This window comes from Scaptodrosophila lebanonensis, unplaced genomic scaffold (genome assembly GCF_003285725.1).
Source record: "Scaptodrosophila lebanonensis strain 11010-0011.00,11010-0021.00 unplaced genomic scaffold, SlebRS2 tig00000080-arrow-pilon, whole genome shotgun sequence".
NCBI lineage: Eukaryota > Metazoa > Arthropoda > Insecta > Diptera > Drosophilidae > Scaptodrosophila > Scaptodrosophila lebanonensis.
The window spans coordinates 1,090,961-1,112,376 of record NW_022060561.1 but is presented as its reverse complement, the minus strand read 5'-3'; the positions used below and the strand labels follow the sequence as shown (position 1 = coordinate 1,112,376).

Sequence of the window (21,416 nt, the reverse complement as noted above, 5' to 3'; positions counted from 1 at the left end):
GCGGCGCATAATAACAGATGAAGCAGTATGGTAAGTTATTAACTTATTGAAGATAAGACTTGAAATTATATTTTTGGACATTTGAAATCTTTCTGTTTAAAGATCTTAAGACTCTGCAGACTTAATATCAAGACGGCCTGTAGCTGATTTTTGAGAATAAATATCACTGACGCTGCTAATTCTTTTCAATTCTGACCTTGGGTTGTTTCAGTATTATGTTTAGTTCTTTGTTTTCTGCAATAAATTCACTACTTAATACTATATGTGTGCTACATTTTTTTTTTTTAACTAATCTGCAGGGCTGGTTGGCATTTATGAAATAAACAATACTACGACCCACAACCCTGACATTACACTAGGCTTCCAGTTTCCCTGTCGCCCCCATTAAGTACGAGTACAATCTATGAACACAGTGAGCTTTCAGTTTCCCTCCCAACTGCCATCACGTTACAGGAATGTCTCATCATTACCCATGCCGAAATGACCCCAGATCATGCCCCATAAGCCGCCATTCGGTCATGGCGGATCGTCGTTGGGTGCTGGCGGCGGCTTGGCCGGCTGTAACTGTGCTGGGGGTGAAGGTTTCAGCGTCTGCGTCTGTGTCGCAAAGAAGCCGCTGGCGGCACCAGGTAAGGGCATGCCCAGGCAGGCGCTGGCAGTGAGACCTGAGTCTCCATCGTCCATAATGACCGAACTGTCTGCAGCAGATGGGATGGTGGGCAGAAAACGCACACCTAGACGTGGCGGAGAGGAGTCCTCCTCTTCCTGTACAGCTTCCTGGCGCACCAGACGCGGCTTAGGCAGACCGGTGCTGTTACTGTGCTGCTGAGCCAATTGTTGTTGGGCCTTGGAATTGTGAGCTTGTGAGAAGAAATGGGAAAATATAAAGCATTTTAAATATAGGCAGAGCAAGAAATATACAAAAATGAATGAGGAGTAAGGTGTGATGAAGATTTTTAAGAGGATTTAAAAACAAAGAAGAAATGGCAATGGGAAGACTAAAGGTGATGAAGATTTTTAAAAGGATTTAAAAACAAGGAAGAAGTGGGAATCGAAATAAAGAAGGTGTTCATCCAAGTGTTGAGCTCCACGGCATTATTGTAAAATCTTTAGTGAATGAAATATTTTATAATATTTCCAAACGTGAGAGCTGCTCCATATTTGTGGCCTAAGCTGTTATGGCTTAGAATATTCCTACCTTCTTATAAATGGACAGAAAGACTCTATTGGTTGAACAAATTCTTGTGCCTGTTCTTTCGCCAATCCAATACAATATGTTGGAGTAGAGCAGATTAGAGAGCAAACTCACCGATGATGGAGGGCAAAGGTGTAGTACTGCCAGCACTGGACCTAGACAGTCGAAATGTTGAGGTGCTCGCAGTCGTAGCCGAGGCCGACGAATCGTTTCGTGAACTGGACAAGTTGGAGTCCTGCGATGTTTTGCGTGTAATCAGCCACGCCGAGTGCCGCCTTCGATTATGCGGGTCCATCAGTTTCATTGGTATATTGCATGTATGATGAATGCTGGCCACATGGCCACCCGCACCCGGCGTCGTCGTCATAGGCGGGCCATTGCGCCAGCTCGAGGAGCGTGACGAGCAGAAATTTTCACTGGAAATGGAACTGGCGCGTGTCTGTCGCTTCTGCTTGAGCTCGGCGAATTGATATTGATAGGGATTGGCTGTGGCGGCCGTATAGGCTCGGGCCCTACGTGGCTCCTGGCTACGTCGCTGCTTTCTCGCGCTGTTGCGTCTATTGCAACAACAACAGCAGGCGCTCAGCCGTTGCCAGAGTGTCAGTTTCTGGGCGGCATCCATTTTATGCCAATTGGGCATTTCGCTGGGCATCATGCGCAGGCAACGGCAGCCGGGTGGATGGGCGGCCGGTAATAGAGGCGGCAGGTCCTTGGCTCTGCCTTCGGCACGTGCTCCTCGTCTTGCCGCCGCTGCTGCCGCGGCCGCAGCTCCTCCTCGCGTGACACGCGTCTCCTCGAAATGCTTGCACAATGTAACACAATCCTTCTTGAATTGCTTGGTCATGATGGCGTAAAGGAAGGGATTGCAGCAGGAGTTCAAGGGCAGCACGAATACCGTAAAGATCTTCGCCTGCTCCAGTGATATTAGCTGCAGTCCAAATATGGCGGTAATGGAGAAGAAGGCGATGGGGGACCAGCAGAGAAAGTCCGTGAAGACAAGCAGCGCCATGCGCTTGGCAATGCGCGAGTCGTTCGTGTTCCAGGCCTGCGATCCTCTTATGGCCCAGTACATCTTCAAGTAGCAGCCCATGAGCGTTAGGAAAGCACAGCCATTGATGATCATCAGGGCTATGACATAGGTGAGGCTCGCCACACCCGTCGTCGTCTCGAAGGGCAGGCACACAGCGAACTTACGATAGTCCGATACACCCATTAGTGGCAACAGAGCCATGAGCAGGGCAAACATCCAGCCCACTCCCATTATATAGCCTGCCTGGCGCAAAGTCAATCGCTTATTTAGATGAATGGCATGCGTGATGGCATAATTACGCTCCAGCGTAATCACAGCCAGCGTATAAACCGATAGCTCCGACGATAGTACGGCCAGAAAGCCGGCCATTTGGCACACGAGCGACATCTGCCACGGAATGGCGAACATGCGGAACTCGCCCAGCGTCGAGGCATCCACAATGGCCAGTATGCCCAAGTATATGCCCATAAAGAAGTCAGCAGCGGCCAGATTGCAGACCAGAAAGCGGGGCACATCCATCTTCGAGCGCGAGCAGATCAACACAAAGACCACAGTGCCGTTCCCCAAGAGGGCGAGCAGGAAAACCACCCACACACCACAGCGCAACGTCCACCAGTCGAAGAGATCGGCGCAAGGTAGAAAGGGACCAGGCATGGGCAAGCACTGCACAGCCCCAGGCTGTAAGTCCTCGGCGCTTATGCCGCTAAACAGACCAGCGCCAAAGCCCGCAAAGCCACCCGTTCCCGTGCCTCCCATGGCGCCTGGAGCGCTGACATCATGCTCCTCGAAATACTCCTCCATATAGCTGGGCACGCTGGTCGGATAATTCAGTTGCTGTTCATAGTTGCTGTCCCAGATGTCGTGCATGGCCACTCCCAGCTTCTTGCTCAGATTATCTGAAATACCAGGACTCGGTGAAAATAAATCTCATTGTGTAGATTATGAAGCTGCTCCTTACGCATTTGTGGCCATATGTTCATCATACTATTGTTCCAGAGCGTCATATCGAATTCGGCGTCGGAAGGAAAGAGGACTGCCTCCTGCACCTGCGACGTCTTCCGATTGGCAGACATGGCTACCAGCGGTATGAAGGCGCAGCAATGATAGGCATACGATAATATCAGTGTCTGTATGCGCGGGAATGTTTCCGGTGGCGGAAAATCGCGCAGCTTCGGATTATTGAAGGTCTTCAAATGCAATAAGGCGCGCAAGCCAGAGGCCGGTAGCTCGGGAAAGATATTGTTGCCCAAATTCAAGTCCTCCAGCGCTGTGAATGCGGCGAACGTGTCCTTGTGTATGCTTGCAATTTCATTGCCCTCCAGATCACTAAATGAATGGAGTAAATAAATAAATGAGTAAATAAATAAAAATTGTCGATGAATGGCCTTGCAAAATACATTTACAATTATTGAATTGCAGTATAATTTGCTTAGGTGACTTCAATAATTTTCACAGACGTTTTAGGCAGCTACTTATAATAAAAAGACAATTAAATTAAAAATTTGCATCTCTTGCAGATTGTTGACAATATATGATGTGGGACGGCGTTATTGGTCATTATGTGCACAATTCATTTTCAATGCGGTTTCAGTAATTAAATTGATATTTAATTTTTTGCCTTTCTGTAATTTGTCCACCAAAACTAAAGCTTTACAGCGTTCAGTTGTTGTTTCAACATGCGTCCATACTCTTATTAAAATAAGTGAATAAATGCCTTGGACTAGAGGTTGCATTTGGTGGAAAAATAAGATATTTTCTTCTACAGCCCTCTACAGTAGCGTAACTTTTTCCGTCTTCAATAAACAACAATATTTTTACAGGAATTAAATGGATATTACATTTTTCAACTTGTATCAAATTGTTTAGAAATAGTCTGTAGTTAGTACTCCAAAACTACCAGCGGCTAGTTACTGTTTCACCAATATGCGTCTATATTCTAATTTAAATGTGTGTATGTATAATGCCTTGGTCAAGAGGTTGCATTTGACGGAAACATTTCATACTTCCTTTTACAGCATTCTATAAAAGTGTGCCAATATTTTTCGATTTTACTTCTTCATTTCATCATTAAGAGCGGGGATTATTTCTTGCCAATGTTTTCTGGTTCGATTGCGTGCAACTTTCCATTGGCGCTTTCATGCGTCAGTTATTTTTTAACAATACAGTTAATAGTTGATCTGTAATAATTGTTTATTTAGCGCATAACACACTTTTTTTCGACTTTGTCAGTTACAGTGGCAATAATTTGCCGCTTTTTTGTAATTTTTAAACCATTTCTTTCGTCCATTTTTATAATTTAACAATTAATTATGTATGTATACACTGAAAGGCAAAAGCGACGCTCAAAAAAATAAAAAATGTACACATTTGCCATTCTAACTGAATATAAAGGGACAAGCTAATTTTAAAAAATTGTTTCATAGATGGCGCAGCGCATTTCTTTTGAATATTCATTCAAAATGAGAAAAAATGAATGCGGCGCTTTAATATAATTATTTGCATACAGAATCAACACTTAATCGGGGAAGCTTAGCGAATTATACTGTAGTAGAAATAATAATAAAATTAATAAAATAGTAGCATAATTATTGTTGAACTTTTAGGCCAACACTTACAGCAGCTGCAGCTTGGGTATGCCGTGAAATGCGTCCTGTGGCAATGCCTTGATCCGATTGTAGCTCAACAATAGATCATGCAATTGCTTGAGACCATGGAAGGGTCGTCCTTGTAGGGTCTCAATTTGGTTACTCGATAGATCTCTGCAAGAAATTATCCTTCATTTAGTGCCTTATTTAGTATTTAAAGCCTCATCGACGACTACTCACAACAGCCTTAAGTCTCTGCAATTACTTAAATTTGGGATGCGTTTTAGGGAATTGGTTTTAAGTTCTCTGCAAAAATAATATGAAATGAAATAAAGGGTAAGCCATCGTCTAATATATATTATAGATATGTATATATTTGATGGTCACTTACAAACTTTTCAGTCTTGGTGTTTGACGGCACAAATTTGCTGGCACATCGTGAATGCCGGCACGATCCAGCTTGAGGATCTCGAGGGCATAGCAGGCGTCCAGATCGGGGAAAGCGCGCAATGTGCGCACATCGGATAGTATGCTGACAAATAAGTATGTACAATATATAGTAGACTTTCTGATTATATATCAGTTCAACTAGTACTCACAGTTTTCGCAACTTGGCCATGCCTCGAAAGGCACCCGCTGTGATGATGGACAAGGGATTGGCTCGCAGATCGATTGTCTGCATGCTGCGTGGCAGCTCGGTGTCGTTTATCCAGCGCAGTCGATTGCTGGTTATGGACCTGAAAGTGGAGCAAGCGAGTGTCATGAGAACGCATGCCAGCAGAGCCAAAGCATCTCCTCGGTGGCATCTTGGCCACAAGTGCCACTTGCCGTTGCCTGCAGCTGCATTTGAAAGTCAAGTCGGACTTTTGTTGCCAAAATAAGTATGACAATCTAAGTGTGTGTGTGTGCGTGTGCGGATGTGTGTATATCTGTGTGTGCGTACGTAAATATGTCTACTGCAGCTAAACATCTTTTTGTGCTCCCTTATTCTCCCCTTATCTGCAGCTTTTCTTGGCAGCGTTCTACCACTATTCCAAATATGCAGTTTACACATTGTTTACTGCAGCTGTGGCCCACGTCTACAATTCGGAAATTTCATGTTCCACGAGTAGGAATTGTTGCCAACAATTGTGTGACATTTGGTAGAGAGTTGTAGTTGTAGTTGGCAAACAACTTTGACATGAAGGACTATTTACTTAACTAATTAGATGTATATCTGGGAAGCATAACACAAAATGTTTTCGCTGTCGAAATGCTTGTTGATTGCAAAAATAAACCGTCAAAAAAGGAATTGATTGGAAGATAGGGAACTTGTTTAGATAAGACAAATGTTTACGATCACGCATCACCCAACAAAGTAGCAATAGTTGTTGTATTATTAAATACTTAAAAAAAAGATTTAATAGTAATTCACAGTATTAGTTCTGCTGATATTAGGCACTCGCTTTGATCACGTCGCAACCATCAGGGCAGAAGCATAATTGATAATATTTCACGGCTATAATAAAATTAAATAATTGTCCTTAATAAAGATTAAAAAAAAAAAATCGGAAATATTTATTAATGAAAAGTGGCAAATAATCATGGGAAACATACGATAATAAAGTTGAATGAAGTTGAAAAAAGAACTTCTGAAGAATACCAAAAACAAGCTAAAAATATATGACTGCCATTTTGTTTTGAGGCCGAAAGAAATTTCAGACGCTTCCCTTTATATTAAGGTTTTTGAATGGCAGCTAAAAACTTGTATACAATTTTGTATAGCTTTGCTTAGTTTTTTCATTTACCCCCTCCATTATTGTTCTATACTTCCTCTCTTCCCAATACACTTCCCAAAAACCAACTGCAATTTCCTTGCTGTATAAATATTTTTCCAAAAGCTAAGTAAGTAATTATAAATTTTTCACTTTAAAATCCCGACTCAGTTCGTCATTTTATTTTGAATAAAGTCGCAGTGGAAATATGACATTTTACCAAGTATTCAGAATTCGGGACAATCCACTCGACACTGGCTTGGTAATTGAAACAATTTTCTCCGTAATCGCAAACAACAAAAGCCAAAAGAATTTAAAGTGCCGTCGACAAATGAACTTTTTGTTTGGCAACTTCAGCCAAATGGCTAAGACTGCTTATCCTCTGTAATTTGTTGCATTATTCCACAATGAGTTGCAAGTGGCAGTGGAAGGAGGATGCTGTAAGAAGCTAGTGTTTTTAATCCTTTGAAATTTGTTTGCTTCGCACAACCTCAAATGCAACTACTACGAGTACTACAAGTATACTCGTAAGTACGCAATTTTTTTTATGAGAATTTATTTGCCAGCTTAATTCCCCAATGATCAGAATCAGAATCACAGACAGACAACGAGAGCAACGAGTGCAACGCAGCGTGGTCTTTATCGCCACATTTAACACGCTCATAATTATCCTGTTTACCAGAAATTGAATTTCCTTGGGGAGACGCCAAGCAGACAACATTGAGGCAGAAAGTCACTCGCAACGTTGTCAACAGTCGCAAGACTGCCTGAATCAACGCCCAGCGTTGCATTTCATTGCAGGAAGAGCAAAGAGCGAGCAGCGCAAAGGATACTGCGAAAAGAACTAAAAGAAATGGTGGCAGGATGTGGCCCAAGAAAAGTCTGCAGCATGCCTTCAGCGTCTTCAGTTTTTCTCGGCGCTTTTTCTCGTAAATTCGCCAAGTAATGATGCGTTATGATTTTTGGTTTCCGCTTGTTTGCCGCCTGACGGGCGAGCAGAAAATGTTGTGTGGACAACTAACTCCCTCCCCTCCCCACCTTTCCCCAATCCCTTAAAGTGGTGCATTTTTGTGTGTGTCACCTGGATTTTGGATCACTTACAGTTCCTGCAACTGCGTCAATTCGTTGAGTCCCTCCGGCAAGCTGCTTATTAAATTATCATCCAGTTCTCTGCAAAAGACAAGAAATACTCGTATATAAGTTGAAGAAAATGAAACATGCCATGAAATACGTGCATTTCGGAATTTCGATTATACAAATGGAGTTTCATAATCACAAACATTTGCATACTTGTACTATACCCAAACGTCTATATATACGCAGATATCGCTGTATATTTGCAGTTATTTAGTGTAGCAGTATTGTTCGTTGTGGCCTTTGTACGTGTCGCCACGTAGCCTGCACAAGTTTCGCAAGAAATATAAAAACAACAACTGGAATAGCCAGCTGGGTCGACGTCCTGTGGCCATCTGTAGTGGGCGAATGCAAAATTTATGCATAAAAATACAATTTATATCTACAAAGTGTAGTGATTTCAATTACATTCGACCACGCTTTGTGGTTATGGGGTTTGTTTTTTTAGGTGAGGGATCGATTTGGATTTCCAACTATTGAGCCGCCCAGTACGCTTTATGCGTACAGTTAAAAAACGAAGTCCTTTTGAGTTTGATTTTATTACGAGAGCTAAAACAATCAATAGTTGGAACAACCAAAATTTGATTAACCCTAAATAAATAGCTAACGGGTTTGTTTTATTTATTTTCAACTATTATCGAATTAAATTTATTTGAATATTTTATTCCTGCAATCACTCTTAAGTTAAGAATATCAAATGAAATTTGTGTGCTTTTTATAAAGAGTTAATTACTGATACTCTGTTTTGCATTCTTTTTAAACTTGCCTATAAATCCTCTTTCAATTAAATTAGAATATTTTGAACAATATCTAACCAGCTCCTGCAATCAGTCTTAAGTTGGGAATAGTGTTCTTTTGAACTCGGCAAATTATAAATAAACTAAATGTTTTTTTGTTAAATTTTATTACGAGAGCTAAATTAATCAATAGTTAGAAAAAGAACACAAATTTCTTTAACTAATAGCTAACGTGTTTATTTCATTTAAACTTTTAAACAAATTGTGCATTTATTTTGATTATCGAACTATAATAATTTGAATATTATAAAGGCGAAAGAAACCATATATAACCAGCTCCTGATTAAGTTGCGAATATTACATGAAAACCAACTGGACTTGAATGAGCTTAGGAAGAGTTTAATTAAAACCTAGTACTAATTATTCTGGTCCGTGTATCCATCTTTTTATATATCTGCGCAAGCTTGACTAAAAATCGTCTTTTAATTTAAAAAAAAAAACTTTAATAAACCTAAAGTATATTTTGTTTTAAACATTTATGAAGACAACTAACAGGGCGTATGATTAATATGAATGGCGAGTGCAAAGAAACCAATTTATTTATTTATTTCCCAAATTAATGCCAGTAGCTGTTTGCTTGAGGAGTTAAGTTAATTTATCTATGATGCTGACCCAGCAGCTGGAATGCATTATTAAAAAACATAAAGCTCATCGAAAACAATAATACCAGGGGCTAATAAAATGAAATGGCTTTGCCAAAATGAAAACTCGCATTCTTATTAACACACAGAAATGTCAATAACTGCATTCGAAGGTCGGGCCGGGCAGGGCAGGGCAGAGCTGAGAGAAGCCACGAATGTGTGGCAACCAATGACTGCCGACAGCTGTTACTCATGTGTGCCCCTTGCCAGTACTTCTGAGTTGCCACTGCCGTTTAGGAGCTACGCTCGGGGACTCATGAGCTGGAAACACGCAAACGGTTGCAAAAAGCATAAATCTCGACCAAAAACATGAGAATGCACATAGAAAACATTTCGTGCAGCAAAGATTTACGCGTTGCACGGTGAAAGTTTTTCACTTTCATTGAAAATGCTTTTTAAAGCATTAAGCCATGGTGGAGCGACAGTTCTGGCCAAGCGGCCAGAGAAGGGCTGAGAAGGGAGAGCAGTCGACGGTCGCCCCGTTTGTCTGCCGTCTGTCAGCCACAACATAAATTTGCATATTTGTCTGCTGCTTGGGAGCTTTTTGCCCCACAGCGCACATAATAAATGCGCGCGCTCAAAAGTATGCAACACTAAACGCGCGTTCACACTGTTGCCAAAGCAAGCCACCAAAAATTTGCGGTAAACAGCGAGAGTCAGCAAGAGCAGCAAGCGATGCGCGTAGCGACAACAATTTAAGCTTTCCAATAGACGCCAGATATCGTGGCCGTCACTAGCGGTGGGAAGCTTCAAATATCGTGAGTAATGGCTTCACAGTTCGTTTGTTTGCCAAATGGCCGACTTAAGACAAGACTTAACGAATGGAGAATATTTAAAAAAATGGCGGCTGTAATCAACGTTAATTATATAAACAATTCTACAAGTATGTTGCTCCTAGAGATTATATGTGCCAAGGAGACAGTTTTAAAGAACCCCTATTATTTTAACTATCAATAAAAAATATCATTTCTGAAACAAATATTAAAAAGTAGTGATTACAATTGTTTGTGAAAATGTCAGTCTGTGTCACGCGGTCAGTTCTAGCTGCTAAGGTTTAAAAGTTTCTGAAGAGTTAAAAGATGTTAATTTTTTTTTATTCATTTCATGTTTGTATATTATTGTTATCTCTTAGTAGGAGGATAAAAGATAATAAATTAATTCCAAAGGCTATTCAAGCTCCTAACCATGAATTAGTTGCACTTGTAATTATTTTTTCTATAAATATTATTATAATGACTAAAATTATAGAAGAATTATTAAAAAGGAAAGCATTTAAAACTTTATAAATGGGCTATGAGCCCAGTAGCTTAGTTAGCTTATCTTTTATATTTCGTGTGTGATGCACAAAAGTTGATTTGCTAGTAGTTTTTTTCTATGAAATATAATAAATGTAGATAAATCTAAAAATTTACCCTCTTAAGGTATAAGGTATAATTTTAGGCTACCACTTTTTTAATGAAATATTAAAAAGTAATGATTGAAAATGATTGTGAAATGTTACGATTAGTCTGTGCGATCACGCAATCAACTCTTGCTGCTATGCTATTGTTTTCGCGGATAAAAATGATAGAAAACCTTCATTATATTGGCGTTAATCGGCTATTATTTCTGCTGCCACTTTTTGAAACAAATATTAAAAAATAATGATCTGTTCTAACAATTAAAAATGTTTGTGATAATGTTATTTATACCCTGTACCCAAAGGGTACAAGGGTATATTAGTTTTGTGCGAGTGCACATGGAACACACAGAAGGAGGCTTGGTAGACCCCACAAAGTATATATATTCTTGATCAGCATGACAAGCCGAGTCGATATAGCCATGTCCGTCTGTCCGTCTGACCGTCTGTCCGTCTGTCCGTCTGTCTGTCTGTCTGTCTGTCTGTATGAACGCAAGGATCTCCGAAAGTATAAGAGCTAGAATAATCAAACTTGGTATACAGATTCTCCTGAGACCGAGAAAGGACGAGTTTGTTCATTTTTTCTGATCCACCCCCCCACTCCCCCCCTATTAACGATTTTCTATAACTCCCGTAATTCTTGGAATTTTGAACTAAAATTTGGTAGTCACATTAGGTTAGTAATTATATATCCGTATACCAAGTTTCATTATGATAGAATGATCGAAAAGAAAGTTATAGCCATATAACCAGGCCCAATGCACACATACATACATATGTACAAGTACACAAACACGCATAAGGCACGATTCTGATGTAAATGTAAATGTATGTATGCATGCATGGAATATTTTATATTTAATTAGTTAATATTTAGTTAATTAATTAAATTAATTTAGTTAATTAATTAAATTAAATTAATTAATTAATTAAATTACTTTTTTGTGGGGTGGTACAGGGTATTTAAGAGTTGAGCCTGCTCGACTTTAGCATTCCTTTCTTGTTTTATTTTGTGCGGTCACGCGCACATCTCTTGTTGCTAATGTTGAAAAGTTTCTAGAATAAAAAAATTTTATTTTGGTTCATTTTGTTGTTGTTGTTCGACAAACGGATAAACACCATTTCCACTTGTACTTTCAACTTTGCGTCGTCAACGTCAACGTCAACTACAACTGTCTTTTGGCCAACTTGTGTGCTATTTTTGATATCAATTGCATTTTGTAGGTCGCTTGGTCGTTCGTCGTTTGGTCGCTTGGTCGCTTTGTCGCTTAGGTGTCGCATGTGAGTGTATTAGTATGTGTGTTATTATTATTTTGTTCTTTTACTTACAAAACTTTTAAAGCCGTTAAATTTTTGAAGGCGCCAGCGGAGATCTTCATGATTTGATTGCGCTTCAACAAACTGCAAACAATAATAAAGGGAGGGGGAGGAACGAAGAAAAACGCCAAGTGGCATAAAATTAGTCTTATATCATGGTGTGTGTCCTTCTCAATGTACTTACAGCACGATTAAGTTTGGCATGCGCGGAAAGTCCTCGTCATTTATTATTGTCAACAAATTGCTGCCCAAATTGCTGTGGCATTCACATTTATATCCGCGGCAGCATCCACAAAACGTCGCATTGAATTCGCATGTCGAAGTGGGAAGAGAGTGGAGAAAAATATTACGAGCTCATTTCTCATTTATTACCATTATTTGGTTTCGTTTATGGACTTTCGCCTCCAACAGTCGTATAATAAACAAGTTCGACTAACTAACTTAATTTATGGGTTAAAACTGTAAATACCGTGGGCTTACAGCGCCAACAACTATGCGGAATGTGATGAATAATTTAGTAGTATATGCACTATATTAATGATTGGTAATTATTAATAATAAGTAAGTAATCGGATAAGAAATAAAGGCAATGCGTCATCGAGTTTGTATGTTGGAATATAAGTTTTCACCATCCATTGCTTTCCTTCTTGAATGGGGCAATGCCCAAGTATTTTAACAAAACAAGCATTCGATACAACTCTAAGATTAAGCTTGACAATCTAATTTAAATTTAATTAAAAATGAATAAAAATAGAGATATATTTGATTCATACAGCCAGCCTAGACTTGCTAATGGCTCCAATCTATCGAAAACTTTGATAAAACCGCCAGTTAATGCCCACTTTTGTAGACAAAGAAGTGGCTATTAATTAATAAATGGTACTCTCTTTATTAATTAATTGACACTCTCTGTAATTCGTTCATTTACAGACTAGTGTACTGTGGAGCCTTTTCTCTATATGTATAGTCGCTAGCCTTTAAGTACCAGATACGCATTCCATAGAGTCATCGAGCTTATGTGTTTGTTTAGCTTAGAGGGAAACAATTTCTAATTATTATTTTTAATAAAACAATCATGCGATTCAAATCTAAGCTTAAGCTTGATAATCTGATTTTAGAATAAACAAAAATACTGCAAAAATTAATATAAATAGAGATGTATTCGATTCATATAGCCAGCCCAGACTTGGCTCCAATCATTAGCCTTGACAGAATCGTCATTTAATGCCCATTTTTGTGGACAAAGCCGTGGCTATCAATTAACAAATGTTGACCAATATATTAAAACGGCTCTCTCTTTAATTTGTTCATTTACAGGCTATTATACTGTTGATCCTTTTTCTCTTTGCTTTTAATGCCAGCTACGCATTCCATAGGGCTTTCCGTCCATCTATTTCAATTACACGCTAAATTTTTAGCCTAACCACACATGCCGGCGATAAAATGTTTGCTAATTATGTGTGTGTGTGTCTATGAAGCTCGCTGGCAAATAATAATAATAATAGCAAGTGATTAGAAAACACAAACAAATCCACAAATTGCGTTAAATGCCATGCATAATTATTGGTTGATAAATCGACGTAAATGTTTAATGAATGTGCAAAATTAAATTGCGGGTTGAACATGCGAACTGCAACAACGAAAAGCAATAAGAGTCGTTGTTAGCTATGCAGAGTAGAGCGAAAATGTTTGCACAACTCCATTTAGGTTATTTAGTATTTAGTTTAGATTGGAATTTGTTGCAGCAAAACATGCAAAACTATAAACGGAATATGGTGATAAAAAGAACTGCTCACAGTGCTTCGAGTGTCTTTAGTCCAGCCAAAGCGTTCGTCGGTATCCGATAGAACAGATTGCCCTCGAGGCGTAGGGTTCGCAATTTCTGCAGTTGCTGTAGACAAGCGTTGTCCAAGCTCACTAAGGCGTTGCCATTCAATTGGCTGCGGGTGTGTGGAGGATTGGTGGTGGTTGAGGAGGAGGCAGTGGAGGAGGAAGTGGAGGTGGATGTGTGGAGGAGGAGGTGCGACAACAGCATAGCGCATGGGTATTAAAAAGGGGTCGCATTGTAAAAATAAAGAAGTAACAGAAAATATGAGAAATAGCGTGTAATTGCTGCAAATGCTTTTAGCCAACTGTGTGTGTGTGTGTGGATTGTGTGTGTATAGTATATATGTGTGTGTGTGTGTGTGTGTGTGTGTGTGTGTGCAAGCAGCAGCATAACAAATATGGCGATGGGCAGCCAACAAAATGGCAGCAAGCGTTTTTAAAACTAATTGATCCTTGCGCTGCAAAACTCGCGTCCTTCTCGCTACATCTTCAGACTTAATTGCTTGGCATGGCAGAGTGTAAAAGCAAACATTAAGACACCCATCGCACAGACAGACACATACCCTACATGTAAGTCAATGTGCATGTGCTTGTGTGTGTGCGTGTGTGTGTGACTTTGTATTTGTGTCTGTCTGTCTGTCTGCATTGCAATACTTACAGGGAGGCAAGATTATTTAGTCCTTGAAACGATTGCGCCGGCAACGCTTTGAGGCCACAGTTCTGCAAACTCAAACGTTTCAATTTACCCAAACCATAAAACGCATACGGATCCATATTAATGATGCTATTGTCGGCCAAAGTTCTGCAAAATAGTTCAGTAAACAAACAGGAGAGTGTGAAAGGGCAGCCCATCAGCTCCGACGGAAATTGCAAAGGCTAAGTAATTAATTATGGCAAAATACATGGGAGGAGGAGAAGCACCCTCGCTCAACACTACGTATACGTAATAAAACAATTTATATTGTGTTGGGGCAGGTCCCAGCCCACCCCACCCCCATCTAGACCACTGCACGGCGAGAGTTTTGGGTCACTTCGTTGACTCGTTGACCGCTGTGATTTTTTGTTGTTGTTTTTTTTGTTCTTTTTGTGTTTTGCTGACCCTGCGGTTTGCTGCGCTCGTGAAATTGAATAATGAGTGTTGCGCTCATGACATGACAACAACTACAACAATTACAACAATATCCACAATAATAACAATAACAATGGCCAACAACAGCCAAGTTGACAAGAAACTTTTCCACACCTCCAGCTCTTATTTCCCATTTTGTGCTCAATCACTGAACGCTTAAGGCCTGATTAAAAAAGCAGAGGAGCTGTCCTGCCTCTCTTCCTCATCTCGTGAACCATGAACGCCACAGGGAACCCCCCCATCTGACCATTGCGGTTGTGGCTTATGTGGTTTGTGGTAACGGTTAGTTAAATAAATACATTGCAGATAAGCAGCTGAGCTCCATGGGATGGCTGTGTACTGATTTAAAAGCCATGGATTCTATTTTAGAGGATATTGTGAGAAGAAGTTTCTTCCTGGAGTTAGGGCGAGTGTGAAACCAATATAAAGAACTTAGATAGTCCTTGCTTATAATCAATTCAGTCATCTCTATGGTCCTAAGAGCTGCGTCAATTTGATTAGTTGAAGTATTCTGAATTTCCTATGGTCAGAATAACATATTTTAAGTATTTTAATATTCATTTAAATTAATTAAATAGTCTCTACTCTTTTTAAAGAATTTTTGCAATTTTATAATTTTAATTTTCATCCAAATCATTTTTTTTTATACTTGAATGAATATTTATTATTATAATTCTTTATGTTTCCATGTTTTGACAGTTCTTTGTCAGAAATAAGTAAATATTGGAATGAATAATCTAGTTAGCAGAGGCTTAGCCTACATTCCGACTGAATTACAAACTTCGGTGGAATTCAAAATTGATAAGAAAAAACTTCTTTTAAAATATTCCAACATAAATAAAAAAAAAAAACGAAAGACCTTCATCAATGTGTTGGCTTATATCCTTTATCAGAAATAAATAAATATTGGAATGAATAATTAAGTTAGCAGAGGCTTAACTTCAAATTTCTGTTGAATTCAAAATTGTTATAAGCAATATTTTAAACAGTTCGCTTCTACCCCATCAGGAATAGCAAAACAAAATAGACCTTCATCAATTTGTTGACATACATATATGCTTGAGAATAGTCGAAGAAAGAGATCTTGGCATACTTACAGCTCCTCCAGGTTCGGCACCATGTAAAATGAATTGGCCTCCAATTTGGTTAAATTGTTGTTTCCCAAATCTCTGAAAATGATAGAAAGCCGCAAGAAAAATAAATTAATAACTTGATTTACACAAAGCGGAAGACTGGCAAGTACTAGGAGGAAAAAGGAATGCTATCTATCACGCGTTCAATAAGGAACAATTCAAAAACGCTTGTGAGGATAACTTTTCTATTGTCATGAATAGAAAATGAAGCCAAAACGTTGCCAAATGTGCTCAGAAGCCAGCGGCAACAGCCACACCAACACCAACAACCTTGTGTAGGCCATCAATCAACTGCAGCCAAGGAAGGGGAGAGCGATGAAAAACGTATTGAGGAAACTTCGTGCGCACACCTACGAGTAGAGGGCTCGAGAAAAATGGCGTGGAAATTAAGATGAACTGTTAAGGCAACAGCAAGATAGACAGGCGGACAGCTGGACAGCTGGAGAGACAACAGTTAAGTGAGAAGCTGCCACAGAATTTGATGAAACCAAGTGGTGGCAAGTCAAGTTGAAATGTTCCGCTTCAAACCCAATTGCCCGAATTCATAATTAAAGTCTCAGGCTCAGTGCCCGCTGCGTGACGTGGCCATAAACAGTTGTTCGGCTTGGCTGTAATGGCTTATGACTGAACGCTAAACGCTTGCGTTAATTAATAAATTATTTATTTATTTCGATATGGCAAGCGTGTCCGATTATCGCCAGTCGGCTGCACATTAATCAGCAGCGGCTTTGCGAAACTTGGGGCACACACATACTGACATACTGCCTCCAAAAGCGGACCCCGTTCTCCTTTGAGAGCAAGCTGGCGGGCATGCTCCAGTGGCACGAAAACGTGACGTACATGCGAAAAGCCTCCATCCACATGCGACTCAGGTTGCACAATCAACGTCAACAAGCGTCGCGTCGCCTCGTCGCGCACAACATGGCGTATGTGTAATTAGATTAAGCTGCATGCCAAAAAGAAGTTTCGACTTTTGCAAAAATTAACTTGTAATTATGACGGAGAATGCATTTCGAGAATGCCTCTGAATTAATCGCTTAATAATACATACTAGTACTATGTTATGACATGAGCAATGGCAATAGTTAAGCTACGATTTGATTTCCTAAGTATTACGAGAATGCGGACATTCTTCCGATTCGGTCATTTCTTAAAGCTACTTAAAGCTGCGATGAATTACGATATGAATCATGATTGACAAAAATATAATAAAAATATATATATTTCAATATTTGTACAGAAATGTTGGAAATGTGGCAAAAGCGGCAATTGAAGTAAATGAAAATCATTGGAGGGCCTAATCGATTGAATGTTCAACTAAAATAATTAACTTAAATGAAAAATTATGAATAAGGCATAATACTCGTACTGCTTGTAATTAGCAATCAGTTGAAAGTAAATGTAAATATAAGTATTACAAATAAAAATATATTTGAGTATCAATAAAAAAAAGGCGAAAAATAAGTTAAACAGGGAAATAAATTCAATTAAGTATAACTTATTAAAGAAAATTTCCAAAAGTTAACCAACAACATACGATTGATACGATTTTAGGCTAGGAAATAGTTTAAAAAAATTGTTTATTTGGAATATATTTTACGTTAGCTTAAGCTTTATATTTATCTGATTCTAAAATATTTAAGTTAAGAAAAAAAGTTATTTATTTATTTTTTATATATATCCAGATAATCCTATTCAATTATTATTAATAAGGGAATTGAAAAATCAATTGAAAAATGTTTAAATCAAGTTTATAATTTAAAGATATTGTTGAAAAAAAGATCTCTTCCAGAAAAATGGCTGATGGCTAATGAACCTTATTTCTTAAATGAATAACTAAAAGAATTAGTAATTTATTTTTGAAATGCTTTCCATTCTACAATTAGATATTATATTCGATTACTCACAGCACAATCACCTCGCTGGGCAGATTGACGGGAACGGCCAGAATTCCAATACTGCGACAGTTGAGCTTCAGATTCTCCAGACTCCCGGTGCAGTGGCAATGCTTCTGGAGCCACAGCTCGCAGACGCTGTGCACGGTGCGTGTGTTGCTCTTCCCAGCTGCCCCTGCCCCTCCCACTCCCACTCCCGCTGCCACTGCTGCTGTTGATGTGGCTGCTGAGTTGCCGGAACCCAAGCCGGAAAGCGTGTTTGTCGCCTGACTGCCATGATACTCCTGCAGAGATTTCTCGTAGAGGATTTGGGCTTCACGCTCGGAATCTGCAGAGGGCAGCATCACATTCTCGCGTATCCCATGGCCATGAGAATAGGGCGTGCTGCTCGTTTTGGGCGTGGCTGTTGTGCTGGTGCTGGTGCTGCTGCTGCTGATTGTTGTGGGCGTGGCATTGAGGGGCGGCTGACTTTCATTTGCACTAATTTCGCTAAATTGAACTTGCAACTCGTCGAGTTGACTTTTATGGCTGATGGTTCGATTTGCGAGCTTTGGGTACTCTTTGGTTTTATTGACAAAGCCGTTTAACTCGTCACTTGAAGCGTCGTTTACCGTTACTGCAGGCGTCGACGTCGCCATTGTTATCGCACTCACCTGTAGCAGCGGCAGCAGCAGAAGCAGCAGCAGCAGAGAACTGAAGAGCAGTGGGTAGGCGGCAGCCACTGCTCTCGCGCTCGCCAAATGTTTGGTTCTGTCTTGCTGTTGTTGTTGCTGTTGTGGGTTTTGTGGCTGTTGTTGTTGTCGTCTGCGGCATCGCCGACACGCTGCCATCGTCGTCGTCGTCTGCGTCGCTGTCGGCGTCTCTGTTGATTGATGCTGTCAAGCATTTGTCATTTGATGACAGTTTTGTGTGCAATTCGTTTCTCGCACATGATTTTCTGTTGCTTTTGTTGTTCGCTCTGCTGCTGTTGTTGTTGTTGTTACTGCTGCTGCTGTTGTTGTTGTTATTGTTATTATGACTGCCGTCGCTGTTATCTCCAAGTCTGACGCGAACCTTTGGCAGTTGTTGTTCTTGTTTTGTCTGTCTTGTTTGCGCACTTTGTTTGTATTTGTATTTGATTTATATTTATTTCATTTATTTACATCTTCACTTTCTGCCTCATAAGTTCGAGTTCCTCTTCATCTATGTACTTAGCCAAGAACTACATATGTATAACTTATTATTGAATCATGTTTTTCACACACGGTTACTTAATGGATTGACAGTTCCACAATTTTCGTAAAGAAGAAGAATGTTGTTTCTTTTCCATTCACTTTTGATTTGATGTTAAACTGCTTTAAACAATGTAAAACATTTTAATTCTATTCATTCACACCTTTTCATTTAATAAACATTGTACTGTATTAAATAAAAGCAAATATATTTATGTGATATTTGCTGTTGCTGCTGTGAGAATCAATATAGTAGAAGTTAGATTCCCGTAGTAGTAGTTAAATATGCACTCCACTTATTCTTTGTAGTTCTGCGATCATTCACGGTTCTTGCTTCCCAACCATTTATTATGAAAGTTCACATATACATACATACATATAGTACTTTTAAGCAGGCAATTAAATATCAAAAATGCTTGCCAAGCTACTTTGTTTTTTTTATAAAAATTTACCAAAAGTTAAATAAATCGAAAATCATAATTAATACACATATAAGTATATTTAATAACATATAAATGTATTTGTTCCGGCAAAAAAGAATCCCTAATGACTTGAATGAGTTTATTCACAGAACTGAACATAGTTTTGGACAGAGTGTTAGAAATTCAACACACTCAGAATTCCTGAGCTACTAAAAGGACACATGCAGGTGCATATGTACGCCACGCACATAATCAGGCAAGCAAAATTAGTTGTAGAACTTTATACTAGCGATAGAATAAAAATACAATAGAAAAAATTAAATAAGTACAATCTGCAAAGAAGTAATTATACTGCAACCGAAAATTAAGTACCATAACTTCTTTTTCTGTTGGAGTCCTTCTTAAAGTCCATGACATAGATATCAACTATTAAAAGATTATAATTAAACGAACTCGTGCGGACTAGGGACTGAGAGAGTCGACATACGAAATTTGATTGAAGGGCTGTTAGGAAATGCAAGTGCTCTATGGGGTCGAAGATGCTTCCTTCTGTTTCTGTCAAAAATTTTCTGGTTAGGCTATAAAAATGCCTTAAATACTGTAAACTAAAGTAAATATTTAAATTTGAGGTGCAATTTAAATAAAAACCTAAAAATTAACTTCAAATTAAACAACATTTTGTATAAATATAGTAATAACAAAATATTTTTCCCATTCTTTTCGAAATTTGCGAGAATAAGTTATTATTATTTCTTATAGTGTATAGCAAATATAAGTATTTGATAGTCCAAGTATAAATCAAACTATTTTTGAATAAACATGTTTCCAAGTCGCATTCCCATTTCACAAAATTTCATTCATTTAAACAAAAAAATTATTGCCATTGATCTTGAATGGCACGCCACCTAAGAGCATAAATTGTTGCGCTCAAATTATATATATGTATGTATATTTATGTATTTCTTTTCAGCACCTGGCAACCGACTCGACTGGACTCGTGCTGGCTCTTGCGACTAAATACTCGTATAGCAGACACGTTAACACTAAATATTTAGTGTTTATATTGATGGGCAGGCACCCACGTAGAAATTCATTTCGTTTTGTATACAATTAACATAAAAGTGGAATATTCATAATGCGCATGAATGCGAATGGCAGTGGCACTCATAAATACAATTCAGTTTTATGGGATTATAGTAAAGCAATCGGATTCATCGCGTGCCGTGATGCCCGCCCAGTCGAGTGCTAAGGTGCCGACTTGAATGGAAAAACAAATAGCGGAGTAGACGACGCGACGACCGAAACTATCGACGAGCTGGCCATTGTTATTGTTGTTGTTATTACTATTGCTATTGTTGTTGTTGTTGCTTGTTTGTTGTTGTTGTTGTCGGGGTCAGTGTAACACAAACATGCAATAAATCATCGCAGGAATGTGTAGAAGGTGGAGGAGCGCTTGCTTCCTGGGATTCGCTCGTGCTCGGGATTAAAGTCAACGACTAAGCATATCTATTTTGGCATAACTATTTTCGGCATATCTTCCCCCATTTCTATATATTTTTTGCATTCCCTAGTTCCCTTGTCACATTCTTATCTTTGCAGATGAAATATTTGCCTGCACATTGTGTGCAGTGTGGCTCGATGGTTAAAAATATGCCCGAAGCCCACTTCATTCCCTCATTTCTGCTCAATTTCGTGCACAACTCGGGCCTGAAACTGTCAACAGCTCCATTAATTACGGTCGAAATTGTTGAAAAACGAACATTTGTGGGTGTGAGCTAATGTCAAAATTGTCATTCATCAGCTAGCTGTTTGTTCTTGTTTGAGTTGCGCCTTTGTCTCCAGCTTAGAATGAGAATGAGTGAATGAGTGAATGAGGGAGTGAGTGAGTGGCTGCTGGTCAGTGTTGACTCATTTTTGTTGGCAAATATGAGCTCCATGCGCTTGTTA

At 39.2% G+C, this 21,416-nt stretch overlaps 1 protein-coding gene across 1 annotated transcript; it reads right to left on the bottom strand.

The window, feature by feature from the left end:
* Positions 1-516: 516 nt before the first annotated feature.
* LOC115626028 (leucine-rich repeat-containing G-protein coupled receptor 6) lies at positions 517-18,474 on the bottom strand. The gene is made up of 15 exons (XM_030521279.1): positions 18,108-18,474; positions 17,849-18,062; positions 15,906-15,977; positions 14,338-14,481; positions 13,649-13,792; positions 12,037-12,108; positions 11,865-11,936; positions 7,666-7,734; positions 5,410-5,547; positions 5,202-5,342; positions 5,051-5,116; positions 4,841-4,984; positions 3,184-3,551; positions 1,310-3,121; positions 517-860 (listed from the first exon to the last, which is right to left on the bottom strand). Exons 1-15 carry the CDS (start codon positions 18,472-18,474, stop codon positions 517-519), a joined length of 4,167 nt encoding a protein of 1,388 aa, XP_030377139.1.
* Positions 18,475-21,416: the final 2,942 nt, after the last annotated feature.